Raw genomic sequence first — 13,567 nt, forward strand, 5'->3', positions numbered from 1 at the left:
AGTGTTTTCCAAGTTTTAGTAAATATTAATAAATGTTAAACACATGATACACAACGGCAAAACAATGAAAAAGCTATTAATACATTAAATTTTTAATGTCTTCAAATAAAAACAATAAACATATTTGCTGGTATAAATATCAGATGCTATCTTCTTGTGTGATTGCAACCAGCCAACAACATGCATCGTATACCTACAATATAAAATGTATAAAACAATATATGATTAAGAATAAAATTTAAGGCATATAAATATTGTGTGTTTCATATACATTTACAAAGATGGAAAAGAAGAATAAGCTTACCATCTAACAAAGTGATTGGAAAACCTCCTTGTATACAACATTTGTGGTAGTGGAGCACGGAACATTCTCTTTGTCGTGTATTAAGATTTTAAGACCACTTTTTGTAGTAACTCTTGAGATTGCAACATAAAGTTGTCCATGACTAAACACGGGAGAAGGAAAATACAAACCAACACTATCAAGAGACTGGCCTTGAGACTTATTAATTGTCATTGCGTAAGAGACAATAATTGGAAATTGTCTCCTAATCAACTTAAATGGCCACGGTGACTCTGAAGGTGACATAGACATTCGAGGAATGTAAAAAAGGTTACCTATGTTCTTGCCAGAAATAATTTTTGCCTCAATGACATGATTGGCCAATCTTGTGACAATCAATCTTGTTCCATTACACAATCCATCTGATTGGTCCAAATTTCTCATAAGCATAATGGGAGTACCAACTTTCAATTTGATTCTATGATTTGGTAAACTTGATGTTCTTAATTTGCTAAGAAATTCTGGAGTTAGCACTTCATAAGCTTCGGTATAACTCGTGTCAGTTCTATCGATTGAATCGTAACTAAGATACTCTTTCTCTTCACCTAAAAAAATTCAACAATACCTGGTATAAGGTCTAATACATAATGATTGATCTTATCCACAACTTCAATGGTTGAGGCAAGAATTGCTTTTCCTTGTAGATATGCAACATCTTGGAATACATTAACCAAATTGGGATATGTATTTTCAACAATAGCTTTGATAGGATCTTCATAATTGGTAATCAATAAATCTTGAGGAATCTCTATGTCCACCAATCCATCATTTGGTTCATATATCTTACCATCACCGACATTTAAAATCCATTTTGAGAACTCCGCTAATTCCTTAGAACTTGTATTATCGCTTCCCTGCTGAAGTCTCATGTTTTTTGTCAGTGTTAGAACCTGACAATAGTCCCAGATATAAGAGGAGCATATGGATGCATGAACAATATCAGAACGCCCTGCTCTCGGAACAACTAGAAGAATCTGTCTGAAGTCTCCTCCAAAAACAACAACTTTGCCGCCAAAGATTTTATTCCCAAGTCCCTTCTTGGTCATGGCGTCTTTAAGTGTTCTATCCAATGCCTCAAAACAATTTTTATGAGCCATAGGTGCTTCATCCCATATTATCACGTCTGTTGCCTCGAATAATTGAGAATGTTCAGTGTTTTTGTCAATATTGTAAGTGGACTTGTCAAGTGTTGGCACAGGAATTTTGAACTTGGAATGAGCAATTCGTCCACCTGGTAATAACAACGAAGCTATACCGCTTGAAGCAACAGCAAGCACAATTTTTTTCTTCGAACGAAGTGCACTTGATAGTGTCCTCCACATGAAAGTTTTACCGGTCCCTCCATAACCATGTAAAAAGAAGACCCCTCCTCTTTGTTTTCCGACAACTTCCATGATTTTTTCAAAGATTGAGCATTGTTCATCTATCATGCATAATGTAAATTGTGATATTTCAAAAAAATATCTACCTGTGGGACTGTCAGCATATGCAATCAAATAGTATAAATATAAATTATTGATCGTGACTTTGCGTGTCTATTAGTCGGGATAACTGCAAGTGCACAGTCGTGTCGTGTAGTTTTAAAAGATATCGAATCCACAGGGACTATAAATCGACCTACCGTTATCTAAAGTTACTATGTAAAGCTAAGGCTAATGATATTTGGGGTTTTTTTATAGATGGGGAAACTAAAATCTTAAATCTAGGTAAAATATAATAACAAACGGATATCAGTATGTATTTCATCTAACTTAGGTGATCCGAAGTTCCATTGGCCAGATTCTAATTAAATAAAAGATCTTTACTAACTCTATTGATTAAAAGTCCTCCTCTCAAACTGTCGCTCTGTTGATTTAGACTACGATCCTAACTCTTAATGTACGCTTTCGCCATCCCACCAGATTTAGAAACGCTTTTTGAAAACAACATAGTTAATAAAATGCTTGTTTTATGAAGTCGTTATCTACTTAAATCTCCTAATCTCAAACTCTCGCTCTGTTGACTCGGAACATGCTAATATCCCTAACGTACGCTTTCGCCATCCCGCGCGGGTATAAAAACACTTTTTGAAAATAAATAAGTTCTAATTAGTTCTAATACGCTTTCGCCATCCTTAAAACTAATGTCCTATGTCTACTATCCAGTTAAAGATCTCAAACTTTCGCTCTATTGATTTTAACCTTTGACCGTCTTAAGACCTCAAACTTTCGCTCTATTGGTTTTAAGACTTACTAATTAAATTAGACATACAAACCAAAAACAAGTGATATTTAATAAAACATAATTAAGCCAATTTATTTCGGACCCCACAGTTAACTTACTTTACATACCGACATCTAAATAAATTAGCCAGACATATTAATATGGTTAAACATGCATAAATAAATTTGGTTCATAATATTAGGCATATTAATTGGCATATAATATATCATGCAATAAATATAAATAAAGGCGGTAAATAATAAACCTGAATAATATAAATCTGAAATAAAACTTGAATCTTGGAGTACTTGAACTTCCACCACAGGTTGGTTGGATTGTTCTTCAGAAATTATTCGGCGTAAATTAAACAAGGAAATAAAAACTGAATCTAACGTAAGGTTAGATCCGTTAAAGATTCACAATAATACTGAAAGCTATGGCTGGGACTAAGCATGGTCCAACCCTTTTTCACGTGAACATCTTGTCCTTTATATAGTGCTGCTTTGTAACTTCCGTTCTAGCTGATCCCTTTTTTTTCTCCACAATTATAGGTACACTACTTGACTGCGCAGAGGAGACTGGAAACGTGTGTTACGTAGTCGAGAAAAATGAGGAGACGGACGTCTCCATGGCCCCCTAAAATGCAGGAGACGGGCGTCCCCAAAAGGAGACGTGGCCCCCTATTTTGTAGGAGACGGCCGTCTCCCCCTTACACCTACATCACAAATCATATCATATATTATATAAAAAGTGACAACGTCACTTCATTTTTAATATACATATATATGTATATATATAAATGAACCATGGGGCCCACTTCCTATATATATATTATATATAATATATATATATATATATATATATATATTATATATAGTATATATATTATACTATATATATATATATATATATATATATATATTATTTTCATTTCTTCATTCTTTGTGGTTTGGGCTTGCATCTTTGCATAATTGGGTCTTCTTTGCACCTCCTTTTCACTTCAGCACCCTTTTTTTCTCTTTTAGGTATAAATAGCAATGAATTTAGCTCCATTTCTTTCCTTTTCACAAATATCTCTCAAAACGAACATAAAACCTAAAACAATGAAAATACCAGCATAATACCGACATAAAGCAACATAATTAAGATAAAATAGGGAAATAATATATGTAAATCAAGCCAAATATGTGATACATTTTCGTGTTATCAATTATCACCTGTAAGGGCTCGAAAGAGATTGTTGAAGTTTTCTCGCTCAGTTTCAGTATTGTAATCATGTTCTTCGTAAATCAGTCTGTTTCCAATGTGCCGTGTGACATAAGCATCCGGATAAGGCATGTCTTTGAATTCGTGCAAACTTCTTCGATTGGATTGCAACATATTCTCAATCTCAATGAGTGTCAAGTTTTTCAACTCAGCTTCTGTTAACTGCATATCTATTAAAAAACACCAATTAAAACTTGATATGTCGTGGCATGGAAGTTAATTTAAAAGGGTATCAATTAACAATACATGCATTACAGCAGCACAGTAAGTTACTGCATGTTACATTAAAATCTTGCAATATAAAATTGATGTACAGATCAGAAGGAACATATTTTAGAAGATTCCTTGTTTGTGAGAACCTCAAACTGAGATACGCATAAAAGCTTGTTATACACACAACAAATAATCTATTATAAATATATCGCAATAATGTACCTCTTATATTAGTTAACTGTCTTTGTTGGTGCAGAATACCGTCGGACAGCGTCTTCCAAGTTTTTTGCCAAACGTGACGCAGTCTGTTAATTGTACCGGACAGTAGCATAGTTACGAATAACTTTCTCAAAAAATGTCCCGAACCCCAATTTTTAGCCTCGTCAATGGCTGCAACATATTCCTTGTCATCATTAAGAAATCCCATTTCAAAACATGCATCTCTAAAACTGTCCCGAACAATTCCACCGACCTTTTTTATATCCTCGTAACATGTTGGCCCTTTTGCAACAGTCAGCATCATTCTCAGGTAATACAGCTCACCTGTACTTGGAGGAACCCAGATTAGTCTTCCAATGGTGTGCCCTCTCTTACGCGGTCTCCATCGTTGGTATCTTTTATCATAAACAAACTTACTGAGGAAATTTGAGTAGGTCAGATTTCTGGCCTCTGGATATGTTTTGTTTGCTTCCATCCAAGCGGTAAACAATGATTCCTTCACACTTGGTTTTTCAAGGACCTCATCTATCAGTTCATAATCGGTATAATATACCGAATTATCGCCCTCAAGATGAAAATATAATCTTTCTACTACAGGAGACCTTCCATGAATGGGAAAAGAAAATATTCTCCAACATGCTTCGCTTGGTGAGACATATCTACAATCAAGATACTGCTTGATTTCATCGCCATTTTTAGCGGTCAAAAGACTGTCGTTGTCTCCTACGACAGCAGCGGTAATCCTGTCATACCCCTTGTTTATATATTTAAATAAGTACTTAACCGAAGTACCTTGATTACACCATTCCATATTAATGTGAGCTTGAAATTTCTTCAACAGATATGGATTGTGAGGAACAACAAATCTGTTATCAAGAACAACGTTTTTTATCGTAACAATGTTTCCAGTATCCCTCCTTCGGTACACACGATATCCATCCTGATTAACTGCGGTCTGAGGCTACCATTTTTTGGAAAGAACTTAGAGCATTTTGCGTTTTTCATGCAAGGTGACAGCATGTTTGCCAAACCACACGGACCGTGAATCATATGTCTCTTCACCAGATTATACAATTCCACTTCATCTTCTTTTGATGGTATCTCTGCTGAAATGATGTTGTTTATGTCCTCGGGAGTGGGATACTTGCTTTGCAGATGCATGAATAGCAAAATATGAGCATGTGGTAAACCCCTCTTTTGAAACTCAACAGTGTATATATATCTGCATAAAATTATAGTAATGAGAGCTTATGATTATATGAGATTTTAAATAAAAGTGATAAACATAAAACATAGCTTGACGGCATGAAATTAATAATATGACTTACATGCAACCACTCTCCCTAAGACATGCTTCTTAGTCAAATCAAACAACAACTCATCCAACTTAATTTTAAAAACTTTTGACTTCGGGCCACATTGGATTGCATGTAAATGTGATAAAAAGGTCAGGAAAACCAATATGGATACAAATAGTCATTCCATCAAAATACAATTCCTCCATGTATCTTCGACTTCCAACATAAGTTGATGGTAAAACAACCCTCTTACCCTTGTTTGCTCCTTGAGTGTTCTGATCCTGTTCTGGACCGTTCAAATTATTGTACTTTGAAACTCTTAGTTTTTTCTGGTGCTTGCGCATGTAATTCAACCTTTGAGACTCCATCATGGTGAAACCATCAACCAAAAATTGCTGAAAAAGCCTCCTGGACATCAAAAGTGTGTGTGCTTCGGTTGGTCTGGTTTGAATCCGAAACGTAAGCCATTCTCTGATAGTAAGTTTATTCTTCTTTGTCTTTTCTTTTGTTTCCCTGTGTAGAATACCAATTCTAAAACCATCTTCGCCATATGGAAACAAAATTGGATATTGTAAAGCAAGATAACTTGGATGAAACTCACTTATCCTTTTCAGCCTCCCACTCTGTCTCTCAAGTATAATATGTCTCTTAGAACCTGTATCAACATCACCAACGATAAGTGCGGCAACTTCGGAAACTGTTGGTTGATTATAAACTCTTCCGTCCTTGGATCGATCGGCGATTAATTTCAGTTTTAGATCGGGTACATGAGAATCTTTTAGTCGATCTGCTGCCATCCTAAATGTTTTAGCATGTGTGTTGAACTCATCAAGCATAAGTTTCAATTTTCCAACCGTTTCTGGATTCACATTAGGATTATGACGGTAACACATTTTATAAAACAGTTAGTGTACATGCATTATGAACTTCTATAGAAGAAGGTAAAACAGAATAATGTCACAAAACAAAGGAAGAATTCAGACATTACCCTATTCCTTTCATTCTATGATGGATTTCATTATCAGTGTCATAAATATAAAGCTGTGCAAATTTTGGTGTTTCTCCATCTAAAGGGAGCATGCTCCCAATTCTATGGCAAGTCTGTCCATGTATCCTTATGTTAGGCGGTTCTCCTGCCGATTGGTATCTATTGTCAAATTTCATTCCGGGTGACGTAAAGGCAAACATAATGTTGTACAATCTGCAATACTGCTGATAGTTTATACAGTCTGAATCATTATCATCAGACAATAGATGCTTTAGTAACAGTGGCGGTTCATTCAAAAGCGGCAACACAACTTTACCATTTCCACAACATAATTGGAATTTGGGTACAACACTATGTTTTCGTTTGTCTGTCTTCTCTTGATACCACATCAGTGCTCCACAATGTATGCATTCAGCAATTGGATCACCGATATCGGAGTAGCCTGTTTTATTCAAACAAACACGAAGCAAGTCATAATTTAGAATAAAATAGTCACAAGTATAGATGTTTCATGACTGCAGCATTGAATATGGCATGGTTTACAGGAATCAAATCATATTAGTTAGTTTAAAGTATAAAATAAAGTGTCATATATATCTATACATATGTACCAGAATCTTTCACATTTTGCGGCGTATAGTTTGGTTCTATTGTTTCTTCATCATCAAGAGTTGATGCTGTGTCATAGTCAGGATTTGCATTTATGAACTCACAATCACTATCAGATATTGAATCATCCGTTGTTCCATCTTCAACGGTTTCATCTGCTTCGTTATTAACACTTGTGTTGCGGTGAATATTGCTTGTGGATGAAGACTCACCATAATGATCAATATTTGAGAATTTTTTGAATAGATTGGCGGCCATAGATTGAATAACACCAACATTCAATTGTCTTCTGGATGAAACGACCGATCCACTTTGCTGTGTATTAACGTTTTTGAAGACTTGATTAGCAAAGGAAGATGTTGTACCACTTGAAGGTGTGTTTGTATCGAGGCTGACAGGTGAATTGAAAGCATGTTGTCTGCTCAGTCGTGGCGTATTTGGTTGAATAATTGTCTTTCTTCGTTGATATGATGTCGCAGCTACCAGGTTAGGGGACATGGTATCCATAGTACATGTTGAATTCGAGTTGCATGAACCAAATTTGGGTGTTGTTGTATTTGACTTCAGTTTATAAGCATTGTGTTGCCTTTGATTCTGAAACTTATTGACACTGACGTTTCTACCCGTTGCTGATGACCTTAGAAGCTCTGTTGTATGTGCATTCAAGTTTTGACTCCTTTGATTAATCACTGAAGAAGTGATGTTAGAAAGTGGTGTTCTGATGTTGTCAATGGATGGATGATAGTTCCTACTGAAACATACTTCAAAATCCAATTCTTTATCACCAACTCTACTTCTTTTCAATCTTCTTTCACTGAGAATTTGTTTCCTCCTTCTTCTTGCCAATGCTGCAACTTTCTTACTCTCACAATCGTGTGATTCCATAATAGCTATGTAAATGGTTTACTAAGTATACCTCATGCAAACAAAATAAAAGACAGCACCTATAGGATTCTAATGTGAAAAGTTTTTTCTCATACCTATTTTGTTATTTGAACAATCAGCCAATTAAAACAGAGAGAATATGGTAAGGATGTGTATACCTATTAAATGTCCATGCACAATGGTATTTGCTATTATCTTTAACGTGCGTTGCCTTATTAATAATTAACCATCTAATTATGACAGTAAAAATGTTAAAGACATGAGAGGGGATATTAAAGTTGATGGTTAAGTGTTTGGTCAGCATAATTATTCCATTTAATCAATTAATGGTAAAATAACAAAACTATTGGTAAACCACAAAAAGGTTACAATCAATGATAACATTGAATACAGAAAAATGGCATTAACGAAAAATGCAATTAAATTAAAAGAAAAAAAACATTGGAAAACGTAAATGCAGTAAGTATAATCCCTCACCAATGAATAGTAACAACTTATACTTGTAATGTGAAAGGGCAGACACGTTTTGCAAGGCCATACCTTTTGAGATTTGCTTCCAGATTTTCTTCTTGTGTTATAATCAAAAATCAAATCACATATCTTCTCTTACTATTATCCCCTGCATGCAAAAACAAAACCAGTCAAAGCAACATACTCCCAAAGCATTCGATTCAACACATCCCTGTGAAAATGTCTTATTCTTCATGGAGTGGCGGGTAAGGTTATGGATAGAACATACATACCTCTGTTTGTCTTTGTTGCAAGATCCATTTGATCATTTTTTATAATAATCTGGAAACAACCGTGGTAACTTCTGTTTGAACACAGGTTCTTGTCTCTTGACACCGAGGAAATCAACTGCATATTAGGCATGAAAGCTGATGACAATGAAGTATCTGATGGAAACACCAAATCTGTATTGAAAGAAGTGAAAGTTGAGGAGGATGAAATAGGGCAAAGCTCAAAGACCCAACCTGCTTCTTTGTTGAATGAATTAGGGCAAACCTCTGGAGCAAACCATGATGCGCTGCTGAAGGATGTGAAAGTGGAGCGTGATGCTGGCCAGCCTTCTCAGGTGAATAACAATGATAAAGTGCTGCAGAAAGAGATATCATGGGAAAAAGAGATCACCAAGTCCCAAATTAGAGGTCATCAAGTGATGGTAAGATTTCTGATTTCAATAGTACTTTACTTTATACGGTTAATGATGTGAACATTGTTAATAACAACAAATTTGTAATGCAACAACACAAACCAAACATCATTTAACAACTTCAATAAACTAATTGTGTTGATCATTAAGCATGGAAAATTCAAAACTTAGAAAAAATCATGTAACTATTTATACTTTTTAATATCTTCAAAATCTTGGTTGGTGATTGTTGCAGACTATTAATTATCTTCTACTGCATCATTTATAAGATCTCTGATTTCAATATTAAAGTGATGTTTGTATGATTAATGATGTGAACATTTATAACAATGGCCAATTTGTGATGCAGCAATTCCCTCAGGAGGTGATAAAGAAAGCTCTAAGACCAGACATAACAGGATGCAGGCTGTATGATCTTGAAGACTTGTCTTTCTATGAGTGTAAGATTCTGAAGTCAAATAGAAAATACGTTGAAATGTATCTTGGATATGGTTGGTATGCATTTGTACAGGACCGAAAGCTGAAGGTCGGTGATAAGGTGGTATTCAACTATAATTCAGACCAGGAAATCTTGTACGCGAGGGTTGAGAGGAAAGTGAAGCAGACCAGCAATTAAGTTAGCTTATCTATGTGTATTTGTTTTTTCTCTTTGATTTTAACTTAACTGTGGGTACCATCAAAACAATCGTTTTTTTGTTAAGGATATTTAAGACATGTGCTGATAACTGTTGTTTTATTGGCCATGTCATATTTTGATGTATGATTAAGTAACCTTCATAATGAAGGTAGTACTGAATTATCTTTAATGTTTAAATTTGCATATATGGTGTTGTTCTTTAATTTTCTTGTTAAATTCGCAATGTGTATACATTGCCTGTCCATTATTGGTTGATACCCTACTTATGTAGATATGTTTATAACTTAAACCATGACAGTATTCAATATAAGGTTACTTATTTTGTCTGCACTGGATATATTATCTGGATCAGACTATAAATTTTTTTGCTGTTTAAATATATTGTTAACACAACTTCATAATTTGTTCAATGGTTTAAGTTACATTGGCTTGTCAAGAATGAACTCACAATTTTGGATTTAGAAACCTAATCTGTCAAACACAATCCAAATATCTATGTAATGATGACACTTATAGTTTTCCAAAACCTGTTACAGTCAATTTGTAAGGGCAGAACCTAACTTCTACATAGTTTTCCATAACTGTTATTCACATATCTGTTTTTTAAAATGTTTATAGTTAGGCTCATTTAGATAGTGTGTTTTTTAATTAGAGTGTTTGTTTTTTACTTAGAATATAAACCATGCCATCAACTCTAAATTATAAAACATATACAAATGCATATCAATACAACATGATAGTGTTAAAGATAAAACTTTAGGTTGTTCGGAATTCGATCAATTGGAATCTTCAATAATATATGACAGCAAGGGTATATCATTTAAGCAATTCAAATTCAAATTCATTAGAAACATTTCAAACAGAAGTAGATTTGAAACAATGCTCATCATGATAAACTCAAATCAATGAAAACCTTGTATATATCATAACTAAATGGGGCAATTGTAATTCAACATATCTATGTCTTTAGAAAACCTCAAACTCAACAATCATGATAAACTAAGTACCAGAACAGCAAAATAAAATATCATCCAACTAATTAAATAAACCAAATGTCTTGATCATAAGGTAATGTAAATTTAAAACTTATAAATTTTGAAGCTAACTATTTCTCCTGTTTAATATCTTTGGCCATCTTGGTTGATGATTGTTATACACTATCATTATCTTCTACTGCATCATTCATAAGTCTGTTACATGGAGTGAGTCCTGAATTTCCAATGGTCAGGTCATTTTCTGCAGATGCAGATACAGGTTCCTATCATGAATAAAGAAAGGCAACAATAAGATTTACAATAATGACACAATGATAAAGTTGCCCAGCAAATAAAGAATATCACATGTAAAAAATACATACAGAAATGCTATTCATGTCATCCTGGGACAGAGGTTCTTGTGCTCGAAGTTTTGAGGTCTGGTGAAAATAACAAACAGTTAGTGTACGCCCTAAGAAAACTAAGGACTCATCAAACGAAGATTACAAAAGATTACCTCTTCAAATTTGAAACTCTCCTTAATTTTATTACGCACATCTTCATCAGTCTTGAAGCCAATGACAGAAAGTCTCCCATTTTTAGGCTGGTAAACAGCTCTAATTGCCAATTCTTTTTCCAATATGGAGTCAAGTTCGTAAGGGAACTCAAGTGGATCGTAATCAACAGACTATAAGAATAAAAAGTATTAGACACCTTAAAAACCAAAAACAATTGATTTAAATATTGTTGTATGCAACAATTACATACCTGTGTTAAATCTATCTTCATTTGAAGAGCAGACTTCCCAATTAACTTCACGCAGTCTGTGTCCCAAAAGACGAACTTTGCCTTCGAACTGCCGTCAACAGCTGTTATATCAAGCTTATACCTAAATGATTCATGAAACATAGGAGAACACATCAATCTTCACTGTTTGTAAGAAAATATAAACATTACCAGTTGGTAATGGAAGAGGAATATAAAGTATACCGTGGCACAGGTTCTGGGCTAATATGATCCTTAAAGCACTTCAGCTTTCCATCCTTGGCAGTCACACTCCTTGTGCATTCCACACATCCATCATAGTACCATCCCATCTGCCCAGCATCAAACTTATCGAGGGTAGCAACGGTAACACAGGTTGTTTCCTACAAAGTTGGCGAATATAAATTACAGTTATATGAGGCTTTAAGAACGATATCAATATAAGGAAACATTCATTCTTTCTTACATGTTGCAGATTTGTTATTTCAGAGAGACTCATTATTTCAGCCTTCCAAACAAATTTGTCATAGTCATAATAAAATGAGTTTTGCGTTGTCTCAACTTGTACACTTGAAGATGATAACAAAGGCAAATCAACACCAAGTCTGAAAAATGTAAACACAACATTAAATTCAATTAAAATCAACATCAAGTTAAATAAATGATTATGCAAGACAGTTAAGAAGAAGATCAATAAGCATTCCAAACGATATAATAAAGAAACAGACACATGCTATAGCACCTTTCTTTTAGACTCTTGACTTCCTCAATAGCAAGGTCATTAATCAACAGTTTCGTTCCGTTCCATGTGTTGGAAACACTAACTGGAAATCCTCCTGAATCACAGGAAATTGAAGAAACATTTACAACTGTTGGATATAAAAGAAATTAAGCATTTACATTTAAACTATTGTATCATGCATGATTACCTTGAGCCTCTTTAACCCTTGCATTGATTAGCACAATGACAATAGCAGAGGCTTGCTTATTATTCATATAATACTCATATAGCTGAACTGCAAGTTTCCCCCAAAGAGTACATTGTACAACTGTTTTGCTGGCATCTACAATTGAAAAAACTATTCTGTTCTTGTTGTTGTCACCGTTAACTTGGGTTTGAGTGATATCAGTGATTCCTCCAATCAAATCTAAGAAAAAAATGGATTGGTTAAAGTTGTTCAACGAAAATAAATTATAATTTCTGAAATTAGGGTGTAGGAAACTTACCAACCAAAACATTTGATTGAAACCTTCCTTCAACTATGGAATTCAAACCAATAATATTAAGGTAGTTATGAGGGATGTCAGGAAATTCTGCCTTCTTAACAGAAGTTGACCCACAAAAAACCAATTTGTATGTATGATTTGTCGACTTAAAAGCAAAATCATTCTTCCCAACTTTAAAATTCTGCATGATATAAGAGTTTCCTGTTTCAATTTCAGATTTGAATTTCGAAAGCAAATAAGCAGGGACAACAGCCTGAATCATATCACGCTGCAAGAAACAAACATTTCATCATCAGTGGTTAATCAACACAAAACATATAATAAGTAATCAGTGGGGAACCATATCCTGCTACAATACCTTAGAATCAACCAAAACCATCTCCATGTGTTCTTTGTTTGAAGAACTTGTGACAGTCCATAGATGTTTGCATCTAACAGCGATCTTCCACAAATCTTTTGAATCATTGATCTCTTTCAATGACTCAATTGGGCGAGACATGATTCACATACAAACTCTGAAAGAAGAGTAGAGATATCAGTTAATTATCAAAGATGAATCAAATGGAGATGAATATAAACAGTGTTTAACAGGAGTTAGAGACGGGGGGGATGGAGACGAAGATAGTGTCTTGAGACGAAAGAGGAGTGAAAATCGCGGCGGAGGTGATGGAGGCGAAGGATTTGTCTTGAGATGGAAGAGGAGCGAAAATCGCAGGGAACTGAGATGCAGCAGAATATACATGGTAATGCATTTGGTCATGTTTTATGCAGCCTATGGAACGCAAAAA

The 13,567-nt window shown here is 34.6% G+C and overlaps 5 protein-coding genes across 5 annotated transcripts; 1 reads left to right on the top strand and 4 right to left on the bottom strand.

Moving 5' to 3' along the window:
* Positions 1 to 307: 307 nt before the first annotated feature.
* LOC131595531 (uncharacterized) lies at positions 308 to 1,737 on the bottom strand. Its single transcript, XM_058867897.1, has 2 exons — positions 909 to 1,737; positions 308 to 876 (listed from the first exon to the last, which is right to left on the bottom strand). Exons 1-2 carry the CDS (start codon positions 1,735 to 1,737, stop codon positions 308 to 310), a joined length of 1,398 nt encoding a protein of 465 aa, XP_058723880.1.
* A 2,014-nt stretch (positions 1,738 to 3,751) lies between these two features.
* On the bottom strand, positions 3,752 to 6,434 carry LOC131595540 (uncharacterized). Its single transcript, XM_058867906.1, has 4 exons — positions 5,737 to 6,434; positions 5,306 to 5,465; positions 4,247 to 5,204; positions 3,752 to 3,981 (listed from the first exon to the last, which is right to left on the bottom strand). Exons 1-4 carry the CDS (start codon positions 6,432 to 6,434, stop codon positions 3,752 to 3,754), a joined length of 2,046 nt encoding a protein of 681 aa, XP_058723889.1.
* Positions 6,435 to 6,525: 91 nt separating this feature from the next.
* On the bottom strand, positions 6,526 to 8,023 carry LOC131595542 (uncharacterized). The gene is made up of 2 exons (XM_058867910.1): positions 7,141 to 8,023; positions 6,526 to 6,971 (listed from the first exon to the last, which is right to left on the bottom strand). Exons 1-2 carry the CDS (start codon positions 8,021 to 8,023, stop codon positions 6,526 to 6,528), a joined length of 1,329 nt encoding a protein of 442 aa, XP_058723893.1.
* Positions 8,024 to 8,877: 854 nt separating this feature from the next.
* LOC131623036 (uncharacterized) lies at positions 8,878 to 9,887 on the top strand. Its single transcript, XM_058894050.1, has 2 exons — positions 8,878 to 9,185; positions 9,526 to 9,887. The coding sequence occupies exons 1-2, from the start codon at positions 8,895 to 8,897 to the stop codon at positions 9,790 to 9,792; spliced, it is 558 nt and encodes a 185-aa protein (XP_058750033.1). The 5' UTR covers positions 8,878 to 8,894; the 3' UTR covers positions 9,793 to 9,887.
* Positions 9,888 to 10,963: 1,076 nt separating this feature from the next.
* On the bottom strand, positions 10,964 to 13,278 carry LOC131595551 (uncharacterized). Its single transcript, XM_058867921.1, has 9 exons — positions 13,138 to 13,278; positions 12,780 to 13,047; positions 12,482 to 12,700; positions 12,295 to 12,388; positions 12,019 to 12,157; positions 11,778 to 11,935; positions 11,556 to 11,676; positions 11,305 to 11,475; positions 10,964 to 11,071 (listed from the first exon to the last, which is right to left on the bottom strand). Exons 1-9 carry the CDS (start codon positions 13,276 to 13,278, stop codon positions 10,964 to 10,966), a joined length of 1,419 nt encoding a protein of 472 aa, XP_058723904.1.
* Positions 13,279 to 13,567: the final 289 nt, after the last annotated feature.

Source organism: Vicia villosa, linkage group LG1 (assembly GCF_029867415.1).
Source record: "Vicia villosa cultivar HV-30 ecotype Madison, WI linkage group LG1, Vvil1.0, whole genome shotgun sequence".
Taxonomy (NCBI): Eukaryota; Viridiplantae; Streptophyta; class Magnoliopsida; order Fabales; family Fabaceae; genus Vicia; species Vicia villosa.